At 28.9% G+C, this 12,582-nt stretch overlaps 2 protein-coding genes across 2 annotated transcripts; both read left to right on the plus strand.

Annotated features, from left to right (window-relative positions):
- Positions 1-6,767: 6,767 nt before the first annotated feature.
- Positions 6,768-8,785, plus strand: LOC114192763. Its single transcript, XM_028082573.1, has 3 exons — positions 6,768-7,153; positions 7,369-7,571; positions 8,585-8,785. The coding sequence occupies exons 1-3, from the start codon at positions 6,914-6,916 to the stop codon at positions 8,751-8,753; spliced, it is 612 nt and encodes a 203-aa protein (XP_027938374.1). The 5' UTR covers positions 6,768-6,913; the 3' UTR covers positions 8,754-8,785.
- A 1-nt stretch (position 8,786) lies between these two features.
- Positions 8,787-9,712, plus strand: LOC114192764. Its single transcript, XM_028082574.1, has 3 exons — positions 8,787-8,866; positions 8,954-9,045; positions 9,149-9,712. The coding sequence occupies exons 2-3, from the start codon at positions 8,988-8,990 to the stop codon at positions 9,391-9,393; spliced, it is 303 nt and encodes a 100-aa protein (XP_027938375.1). The 5' UTR covers positions 8,787-8,866; positions 8,954-8,987; the 3' UTR covers positions 9,394-9,712.
- Positions 9,713-12,582: the final 2,870 nt, after the last annotated feature.

A 12,582-nucleotide genomic window follows, 5' to 3' on the forward strand; every position in this document is an offset into this window, starting at 1 on the left:
CAAAGCACGCCACAAATTCAACTTCCATGGTAGATGCAATAATGACGAACTCCTTCGCACTTTTTCCATGAAATCGCTCCTCCGACTAAAATATATACATAACCAAATATAGACTTTGTTATATCCATACAATCGACAAAGTCTGAATCTGTATAACCTATCATCTCAAGGTGATCAACTTTTCTATAAGTAAGCATGGGATTCTTTGTTCCTTGTAGGTATCTTAAAATTTTCTTAGCAACTTTCCAATGCTCTAGTCCTGGATTGCTCTAGTATTTACCAAGCATACCAACTGCTAAACTAATATCTGGCCTCATACAATTTTAAGCATACATTATCTTCCATTTATTTCCATTCCAAATCATTATTTGGACATTGCATAAGATTAAACTTGTCTCCTTTCTGTATTAGAACGAGAGATGCTGAATATTTATCCATTCAAAATTTTTCTAAAACTTTATTAATATATGATTTCTAAGACAAACCTAACAGTCCTTGTGATTTATCATGAAATATTTTTATTCCTATCACATAATATACTTCATTCATATCTTTCATTTTAAAATTATCATAGAAAAACCTCTTAGTTTCACTTAAACACATAAACTCTTGAATACAATCAAGAAGGATATATCTAACTCTTAAATCACACCAAGAAAAGGCATCAAACAAATCTTGAACAATCAAGAGGAAACAAACTGAAATTAATTCAACAACATAGAGATGAAAGGAAATTAGTAGTTACAAAAGAAGTTGTCACAAGATAAATAACATAGTAATACACAAACTTTATAATTCTTTGGAAAAATTAGGAGAGAATTGAAATAATTCTTGAAAAAACTTGGAAACACTATTGAAGCAAATGAAAACAACAAAATAATCTATCTAGAGGTTTGTAATTCTACTTTGTAAATTATGATCAAATGTATTGAAAAATAGATTAAAGGTTTTATTTATAGATTTTTTGAAGCGTTACTTAGAAATAGATTTTGACATATTTAATTGATTATCTTGTTAATGAATTAGTTTTACTAAAAAGATAAAATGTATTAAAAAATAAATTAAAGATTCTATTTATAGAGTTTTTAAAGAGTTGCTTAAAAATAGATTTAGACATATTTAATTGATTATTTGAAGTTGTTAATGAATTATTTTTATAAAAGATGAATATTACCAAAAAAATTATTTATTTTAATTTATTTTTTAACTAGTTAACTAATTGTCTTATTTTTCATTTACTTCTGAAAAGAACTTAAAACAATATTAAACGATTATTAAATTTGTATTAAGTTTTTCTCTAACCAATTAAAAACATACTATATTTTCTCTATTTTAATCAATTATCAAAATGAGTCGATTATGCTAAAAACATATCAAGAACGGATCAATCGATTCTATAAACCTTATTCAATTAAAATAATTTTAAAATCTTTTTTTTTAATCTTTTAAAGATAATTTTATCATTAAACTTAAAATTTGGAGATGTACTAATATGAAATTCTTGTGATAAATTTATATACAAGACTAACAAACATATACCATAAAAGTTATAATAATTAATTAGTATAATATTTTTCAAACATCATCATCAAAAAAAACTTTTAATTTTATTGTTCAAGTTGAACAACATAAGACCTTTTAGACAGAAAAACACAAATTGCTAATTGCACCACAATGTTTTTTTTTAATTTATTAAAGATTCAAAAATAACCACGAAAATGTTGGGCCTAAGATATGATTACAAAATAAGAAAACTGCACAATATGTTTCCAACAATTTGCATTGAAAGATTGACAAAACAAAAAAAATGTGTAACGGTATTGCTTGTGTGACGAATCTGGAGGAGTTAGAGTGGATAATGGTATGAAAGAGTTAGAGTGGATACAAACACATAAATAAAGAGAATAAGTAAAAAAAAATTGTAAGAATAAGACTTACGTGTCGTTTTTTTATCTTGTGCCGTTAGTGTAATAAAATAATAAAAATTAGAAAAATATATTTACTTTTATAAATACTATTGAAAACACTTGTATTACATATATGTTTATTGTTTTTCATGATAAAAATAAAATAAAATACTTATTATAATTATAAAAGTAATTCTTGTTCATATTAGTTTACTTTGTTATTTGTTTGTGTTTGGTTATCTCTTTTTCAATAATCATTTTATTGTGTAAGTAAAGGAGGATGCAAGTGAAGATACTTGCACTTGATATCGAACTCACTGGTAGCGTGCATATGTGGTGGTTTCTAAACTCTACAGAGTTTGACTTCAAGGAATTATCACCTAACCACTCACAAGATAAGTCCTCTTCGCGTCTAGGACTAAACAAGTTTAGTGACTAGTACCTCCTTCTTCTCTTCATCACATAACCTACTATACTCTACTTGAGTCTGTGTAGTTCTTAAAGAAAGGATGTCTCCATATTGAATCCTTATGTCAATGCATACACTAAAAATACCACCATCATAGAATTTCTCCTTGAAATCTTGACAACCTCATTATATTTCATATCTACAATCATATAATAAATCTCAAATTAGTCTCACACACCACAACCATTATCTAAGCAATATTCCACACTTGCTACAAAACTTCAAAATTTCAAATAAGAAACACTATTAGACTTTGATGCATTCGCTCAACGAGACCATTTATTCGTTAGGCGAAAAGTGCACAAAAGTCCACTCGTCCAACGACCACATAGCTTGCCTAGTGAGTGAATAATTGGAACTCACAGAGATAAATTCCTCCAAAATTTGCCCAACGAGTGTATTCTCAATCAGTGACTACAAAGTCAATAAGTTTTTTGACTTTGGAGTCGCTTAGGGAGCATATACTCAACCAACGACTCTCAAGTCTGTGGGCCTTTGACTTTGGATTCCCTCAGCGAGCATATACTCGCTCAACGACTACCAAGTCAAAAACTCCTTAACTTAGGATTCTCTCAATGAGTTTACACTTGACCAGTGAGTCTACATAATTCTGCAGAACCTCATTCTGCATAATTGTGTCAGCCAAGTCCAGTCTACGCAGTCCAATAGTCATTACAGATGCTAGAAACATACATAACTAAATTTCAATACAATCATTAGTACCAGTTGACTTCAAATGATCAAGCACAAATTCAACATACCACAACCATACACACTAATAATTTACCCCAACTTATCATTTAAATCATCAAATTAAGATAAACCACAAACATGCAACATCAAACTCACTCACTCTAACAACCATTAGTTTCCCTTATCTGAAAGATGATTCAAAATGCTCAAGGAGTATCAAATTCCCCTTCAAATTATCAAAACACACAAACTCAACCTAGGAACAACACAAACATGATGAGGGCATACCGTTAGAACCATTGGCCAACATAAACTCGCAAGGAGGACTTAGAAGCCAAATGCGAGCTAGAATTTCTCACATGCATGTCTAAGAACAACTGACCCAAAGGAAAATAGCATAAAACCAACTTTCTCAGATGAAGAAACTGATTGGATAGAAGTGAAAAGCTCATCACATGAATCACTTTAGCGGTCTTCGATCTTCAAAGGGATGAACCCAGGATTAGAAACTCTAAAAAGAAGGGAAATAGTTCTTAGAAAAGTGTTTTTAGAGATATAAAAAATTTTATAAATAATGAGATCCTTTTATGAAATTTTTATTTATACGTAAGCTTTTTATTATTAAAATAATAGGATCTCATTATTTTAAAATCCTGTCACCCTTCAAACAAAATTTCTAAGTCTTTGACACATTTCCTATTCTTGTGAAAATGTTAAAGTAAAAAGTATATATCTTGTGTCCCATACACCCCGCACTTACATTATGTTAAAATGTATCATAATTTTATTTAAAATTTATTTTTTTAAGCTTTTTGTGATGTAAAATTATCTATTAATTTGTCATAATTAATTTTATTTAACATATCATTTTCAATAGATGATAAGATCAATTTGTTTAATCTTTGTTGAAACAATGTTGATCTTAAATAAGTTTTTTTTTTTATCTTTAACATTAAAAAACTCCTCACAGATAAGAATGTCAATTGGTTTATCATTTTCCAATTTTATAATTTCCTTTAAGATACTTACATTTGCAAATAAATTCAATCCATCAAAATTGACAAATTATCATATTTCAAAGTTTTTTCAAGGTTTAAACATTTTCAAGTGCCTAAAATATTTGTGCTTTGAAAATCTATATTAGTGATTTTAATAGGGCATAAATCTCTTAAATTTTATCAATATTCTTCCATTGGCTTGGATCATATATATTTTCATCAAAAGTATAATCATTATTTAGTCTCTCAATCTCCTCCTCGCTACCATGAGTTTGAGAATCAAAATTATCCTTACCACTAACTACTTCTCTTTCTTTATTCTTGCTTTCACCTATATCTGTATTATTATTATCTTGTATTCAAGGAGCACCACACATATTTTCTAAACGAATAAGATTGTGAAGACTAAAATCCAACTAACTCCTTGAAAAATAGATCATGAGACAAATGCACAACACATAAGAGATGCAAATAAACAAATGAGTATTGGCTACTTTATCAAACTAAACTACTGAAGCAATATTCAAGAAGAAAACAAGGAATCAAATAGTAGAATAAGTAGATGAGAAGTCATGGAGAGAGAAAAGTATTGAGAATTCAAATGTGAGTCTAAGTGATAAATAAGAAAGTTGCAACATATAAGGGAGAAGACCCATAAAGTGTTGTCATTAGTATTGGATTGAAAGTGTTGTCAACCCCTTCCCTTATGTGAGTTAAACTTAGGTTTCATTAGTATTATGACTTCCTGGTGCATAAAAATAACTAATTATTATTTTTTTCCTAAAAAACTATAATTTATTGAAAAAAATGTTAGCTCATTAAATATTTTTTTTATTATCAATAAAAATTAAAAGTCACTTATAATATTTTCATTAAATTTTATTTTCAAATATAGTTTTACAATTAATTTAATAAAAATATATTAATACTATTTTTTATTAATTTTTTTTAGAAGATTTAAAACAAGGACTTTAGTTTATTAGGCCTTAAGCCCTATATCCAAAAATATATACCAACATCCAACATTCAAATTTACTAAGTACGTACGAGGGAAGGTTGCGTAGACGTTTGTATGATAATAGATATCATATTATGAACAAGTTCCTCTCGAGAATTACAAGTGTGTGAGAGGCTAGCCAAGTAATTGTACACCAAGTACTCATATTAGAGTTGTCAAAATAGGTTAAAATCCATGCACGGGTTTGAGTCAGGTTGGGTTAAAAAAATAAAAAAATTTACAAATTTTAGTACAAGTCAAAAATAGATCACGCCTACTAAGAACTTCAGTTGAACCTTTCTCTCACCACCTCAAAGATAAAAAAAAAAAAGACATGCCTACTCTTAATAGTCTGAAACATAAGCAATTTTTCTTTTTTGAAATTTTGGGAGAGAGAGACCCACACCCATGACACTTCATTCACTCTCTACCTTTATTTCTCATTAATTATTTGGGTGGTTTCCCTATGGTAGTAAGGTATAAGTAGGGATGACAAAAATATTTGTGTCTGGGGGTATTCGCAGATAAAATCTATGACAAATAGTTAGTACCTGTGGGTAGTGAGTATTCTAGTACATGTTTATAAATGGATTAAGTGCGAGTATCATACACATACTACTCGTACTCGTGGGTATCCATTACCCGCAAAAATTTAAAATTAAAATTTAGTTTATATTTTATTAAGTTAAATTTAATTAAAATTAAAATTAATTTATATTTTATTAGATGAAATTTAATTAAAATTAAAATTTAATTTAATTTATAGTTTAATTTTTTTAATTTTATTTTAAAAATTTATAAAATATCTTTTTTTAAATATCCACAAGTATCCACAAGTACACGCAGATTTAAAAAAATCTGTGAATAAATTTTAAATAGGTATATAACGGATAAAAATGTGGATAACAAATAGATATATAAAGGGTAGTGTGCCTAACTCAACATGTTATCATCCCTGTGTATAATCTAGACTTTATTGAAAATTACGATTTAGTTTTTTGAATGAATGATTTATTATTTATTGTTTAAAATAAGAAAAAAATAATTTTTTAAAATAATTTTGGCCTTTTTGGATGTTGGTTAGATATTAAAAAATGTTAGATTGAATAAAAAGATTATACTTTTTTTAATTAATCTAGTCTACTCCACTAAATTATGGTGGACCACATCGGTCAGAGAAATAATCTATTATAACAACTCTAACTCACAGGAAAAAAAAAATCAAAATCAACCTTTATAACTTCATACAAAGTATACATATGCTAAAATTTTAGGGGAAATAACCATAATTGTTAGTTTGTTACCAGAGTTAGAAGAAAAATTTAGTGGTATGAATTACAATAAATATAAATTTCAGATGATCATATAAATAAGTTTATATTAATTTGTCAAATATATATATATATATATATATATATATATATATATATATATATATATATATATATATATATATATATTACAAAAAAAGACATCCACAACGTTCTACAATGGTCTACCTGATTCTAAATTTTCCTTAACTTTTAAAATTATATAATAATAATAATAATATCAAATAATGTAATAATAATAATAAAATAGTAATTATTATAAGAATAACACACTGTTGAGTTCTAGTCCAATCCGTCATCTTTCTCGTTCATGTTACGACCCTCATCATATCAATCACTACTTAAACACAGTCCCTTGCTCTTTCACTTTACTTCACTGCTTCTTCTGCCCAAATCCAAACCTCGCAATTCTTCACCATTTCACACATCAATTCATCATCCACAAACCTATCCCTCCTTCACAATTATTTTTCCGCAAAAATTCTCTGATCCTTTCGCTCCCCTTTCGTATCTCCACAATGTCCAACTGCACTGGTTCTTCTTCCAACAGGACCACCGCTTTCGACCGTTTCTACAGTCCTCCGGTTTTCCGAAAACTGCAGCGAGAGCAGCAGAAACAGTTCAACTCTCACTCGGTCCAACCGGATTTGCAAACCGGTTCTTACGAACCGGCATTGTCCACCTCTGTCTGTCTCAGTAATCTGGATCGTCTTTTGGACGCATTCACACCCTCCGTCCCTGCTCACTCCTCCTGCCAGGTCTTCAATCTAATCGTTTAATTCACATGCTTTCATTTGTGTTCCTTGTTCCTTAGGCTATTGACTTTCAAGTTTCATGATGCTTTTCCAATGTTTTTTAACTGTTCTTCTTCTTATTTTGAAAAATAAAATTGCACATAATTGAAATTGTTTTTAATTGTTTATTTTTGTCACTTCATTTGCTAACTTCTGTGCCTTGGCTTTGGATTGTATAGCCCAAAATGAAGGGACGCGGAACTGGTTACTCGTGTACCAACAATAGCAGTGGACGCCTATATATTGTGCTCGAGGATCTGTGGGAATCCTATAGAGAATGGAGCGCTTACGGTGTAGAGGTGCCAGTAAGCCATGACGGAGAGGAGGAGACAAAAATATACTATGCGCCCTCCCTCTCTGCAATTCAGTTATATGCTGAGAGGTTGTTTGTTTATCTCCATTTTGCTTCACCAATGCTTATAATTTGTCCCTTTGTCATAACTCTGTTCATTGGTTGACATCAAACTTTTCTTTCAGTTTTTGTCAAAATTGATTTTTACTGATTTCCTGCTTCTGTTTTGCTCTATTTTCTGACTCTGATCATGGAACTGTTGTGTTTCATACTGATTTCTTACCGTTTTTTCTGTCTGATTTAACAAAATGCTGAGAACCAAAGGTTCATGCTTGGTTGGTTGGATGGATTTTGTGATTTTCTGTGATTCATATCGTTTTGGCAGGAGTAATCCAGCACCACAACAGCTATAGTTTTCATGGCCTTTTATGCTTGAAGTGCTGCTTGACTTGTACCAATGCCTCACACTAATTTATACCAAAATGTCATCTTGGTGATGACCATTTATTGCCAACCAAGTTGTAACTTATCAGTTCACTCATTCTACCTTCCCTGAAGCAATTTGGTTAGTTAAATGGTTATTTGTTTAGAATTATGGTATTTAGTTTTAGGTGTTAAAAGTTGATTGACTAAACTTTTAATGGATCTTTCTATTTGCATCTTTCATTGTTTACATTCGTATGGTATTGCTCGATTGTGAAGTTTGCTCAAGTGTTTGCACATTGACCTGAAAGTGTCACATGAAAGACTGCAGGACAATCATTTTATACACATGAGCACTATATTTTCGATTGCTTATGTCTTATTCCCTGTTTATTTGATGGATTATAGATTTTGGGAAACTCTCTAGTAAATTTTGTTTTGTGCTTTCACAGTTCACTCTCATTTTATGTGTCAGTTCTTCGTGATTTCGTAAATTTCTTGCAGAAGGACGGATATTCCTTCCACTATTTAACTTGCTCCCAACCAAATTATGCTTCTAGTTCATGATATTGTTTTACATTACTTCTTTGACAACAAGACATCATCATAGCACCACCATTACGACGTTTAACATGATGCCTGGTTATTAGCATCTTAACTGGGGGAATAAAACTGTGCAGGAGACTTGAAGAGGACAGTAGCTCCGAGTCTTCTCAGGAGACAAACTGCTCAGCTGAGCAGCTTGTCTATGAATTCTTCGAGGGAGCTCTGCCACATATTCGGCCTCCTTTACATGATAAGGCAAGTCTGTCGTTTCAGATCTACCTATTCAAATTTCCCTTGGCTTGAACACTAACAATTTCCTTTTCCTCTCAGGTTTCCATTCTTGCTTCTGAGTTTCCTTCACTCAAGAATTATAGAAGCTGCGATATATCACCTTCTAGTTGGTTTTCTGTGGCCTGGTAGGTGTCAAAAAGTTCATCTGCTGTTGTCATTTAAGTTATCACTAAACTCTTCATTGTCCTCTTGACAAATTGAACTTCGGCCAGGTATCCAATATATAAAATACCAGTGGTATCATCAATGAAGAGGGTGGATGCATCTTTCCTGACCTACCATTCCCTGTCAGCTGACTCAAAAAGTATGCTTCTCTCTTTCCTTCTTAGTTTCTGACCATTTCAAGCACGCAAGTAGTGAAGTTCCCAACAATTGTACCTGATTTGGTATCGCCTTATATTTCTCAGGGAAAAACCAACCGGAGTTTTGTAGCAGGAAGGTCCGTGATGACGATGGATCCTTAAATATATCTCTTCCCACTTTTGGCCTTGCCGCTTATAAGTTGAGAGGCTCAATGCTAGCTCCTCGTAGAGACTCTGAATGGCACAAAGTGGAGTCTCTATTGGAAGCTGCTACTGACTGGCTACAGAATTTGCAGGTGAACCACCCAGATTACCTGTACTTTGTTAGCCGCAGTACCCTGTACAGATAATGACGAAAAATTCAAAATATTCTTCCACATACTCAGAGTCAGAGAAGCTCCTGCATAGAGAGTGTAGCATCGAGATGAAACTGAATTGATATGCCAAAACATTCTTACTAACTACATTCAGTCTTAGCTTAGCTGTGTTATTTTCGGTCTGTCCACAAGAGTTGCGATGACAACCTCTTGAGTTTAGTAATGATTTACAGACACGTTGTTTATGATTGGACTATATTAAAGTCCCGAGAAATGCTATATGCAGTAGGAATTTGTATGCCATAAGAGTAAGACATGAAAGAAGTGCAGTATATTTGTGTTTTTCCTTGTTAGGGGCAATTCAAAATTTTGATTCGGGAATGAGGATAAAACTATATCTTGTCTATTTTCTCTGTTTTATTGATAATTTGAAAAAAAAGAAAAAAAACTCGTTCTCTTCATTTTCTATAATACACTCATAGTCAGTATCTGGACACGGTTTTTCTTAGTGGTCAAAGGGGCATAAAGAGTAAAACGAGAATCTAATATTCTGTAGTATAGTCTCTCTCAAAATAGTAGCTGCATAATCTCATGATTGTAACTTCAAACCACTCGTGCAGCTACACATGCAGCTAAGACAAGTCCCTCTTAGGCTCAGAAGAAACATCGACATTGTGGAGGTGGTGGACCACCACTCTGAAGATCCAAAAAGTGATTCAGTGGAAAAGTGAAAAGCTATGTAGTCATTGTTGGGCACATCCTCTGATTTTTTATTCTGATTTAAAGTTTAACGAAAGGGATGTTTTCCCCCATCATATTTTTAACCCTGTCTGTTTCTTTCGAAAGAGACTTTGCCCAAACTATTTTTAAAATAAGTTCTTACAAGTATAAGCAATCATTACCAAAACTAAAAGATTAAAAACTTCAGAGAAAAAAAGACACAATGACTGTTTTGCTTATTAGCCAAGTTTTTTATTTATTTATATTTATTTAATAATTTATAATTTAATGAATGACCTATTACCTTCTTCTATCCTATCTTTATGCATAGGCTGATTTTTTTTATTTCCCATTTTTTATAGCTTATGTTTAATGTAGTACAGAAATTTTGAAAGGTGAAAAGAAGAATAATTTCGAGTCAAATGAAAAACTAGTAAAATGACTCATTGAATAAAAGTATTCCTTTAATAAAAAAAAAGAAGAGATTTTTGTTAGACAAACATATTATTTTGATCAACGATTCTATTTGGTTTGATAACGTGGTTTTTATTATTTCTTAGCTTATTAGAAACAAGCAATTTACGAAAAAAATGTTTTTCTATAAATATTTAAAATAAATTCAAATAACAATAAGTTTATATTTTATACCTATTTATAAAAAAATTATAAAATAAAGGAATTTATACCAGAAAAGAATACTTTTAAATAAAATAATTTTTAGTACATGATACTTTGTATTGTTTTGTTTTTTTAATATATACTTATTAATAAAGGTAACTGAGTTATGTTTTAATGTATAGATTTCTTTTTAACTTTATCCTTCTTAACATAAATGATTTTATTACTTTATATTTTAAATTGTATAATTTACTTTTTTAAATTTAATTAATTACTTACAACGGAAAAACTACTTCGTCTAAAAGATTTGTCAACGAGTTTTAATTTAAAAGAAGAATTAACTTAAAAAATTCAAAACGGACAAACAATTTCTACCTCATTTAAATTGTTATTTTTTTAACAAATTATAAAATAAAATATATGCACAAGAAAGAAGAATATTGTTATGGGGTCTTACTGTTCTTAGGACATGGTTAAAAATAATTAATATACATTCAACTTTGTAAAAGTTTATAACTAATTGTGTTAATAAATGAAATCCGACCTAATAATAATTAATACAGTTTTATTCTAAATAAAGGATAAAGATGTCTTTAAGAATTGTACAAATCTAATTAATATTTTATTTAGTGTTCGTCTATAAAAATTAAAAAATAATTAAATAATAAAACAATTATATTTTAATATTGTTAAAAATTAAAATATTAAAATATAATTAAAATAAAAAAGTTTAAATTAATATAAAAATCAACAAAAAAAATAGTATTAAACATCTTAAAAGTTGAAAAAAAAAATTAAAGTATCAATTCAAGATTTCAGAATTTCTTTTCTCTAATTTAATAACCTTTTCCAACAAAATACCCTATATTAAAAATACAAACAATATTTCAATATCTAAAATTATTAATTATAAATACATAAATTTAACGATATAAAAAAAGTTTAATTACCTTAAAATTTTTAAAGTGCTTATTTTGTCTTTATAAAATTTATTATATGTATTTATAATATTTTAATTAATAGACTTAATTATTCCACAATACGCATTAATTATTCCTTAACCAATATTTTTAGGGCACTAGTTAAGCATTCTCCATTTTTATATAATGGTATAAATTTTAGGAGAATACTAATCAATGTCAAGGGACACAGATTAATGTATAATTAATGATTATTGATATCATATTTTTACATTGAAAACTAGAGTAATTAAGTTTATTAATTAATTATATTATAAATTCATATAGTAGATTTTATAAAAACAAAATTATTCTTTGAAATTTTTAAGTGATATATCACTTTCACAAAAATACTTTGAAATTTCAAAGGTCTCTACTAAAAAAAAACATCTCTTACACTTGAAGATTGGCTCATCCAAAGTTTGAAATATGAAAACTTTAAATGTTTGAAAATTAAGATCTTTAGTTCTTAAAAAAAATCATAGAAATTTTTAGCAATTTAAAATATAGTTATTTTATTATTTAACTAATATTTTAATTATTTTTTTAACTTTTTAAATGTTTAACACTGTTTCTTTTTATTTTTTCTATTAATTTAAACTATTTTACGTTTTATTATAATTTTTAATAATATTAAAATATAATTATTTTATTATTTTTTAACTTTGTATTGGTATGCATCAAATAAAATATACAATATTTTGTGAGCATTTTTATCCTCTAAACAAAATTTATTTAATATCACATTTAATTATGAATTTGTTTTTGTAAGATTTCATCCGTAAAAAAAGTCTAAATTTTAAAGTAACTACCAAGTTTTTATGCGAAATTTGAAGGGATATAGTGGGTTTTAAAGGTGTTATCAATGAATATTTAAATTCACGTGTTCATTAAATGATTATTACGCATTCATTAATCGTATTTA

Source organism: Vigna unguiculata, chromosome 7, assembly GCF_004118075.2.
Source record: "Vigna unguiculata cultivar IT97K-499-35 chromosome 7, ASM411807v1, whole genome shotgun sequence".
Taxonomy (NCBI): Eukaryota; Viridiplantae; Streptophyta; class Magnoliopsida; order Fabales; family Fabaceae; genus Vigna; species Vigna unguiculata.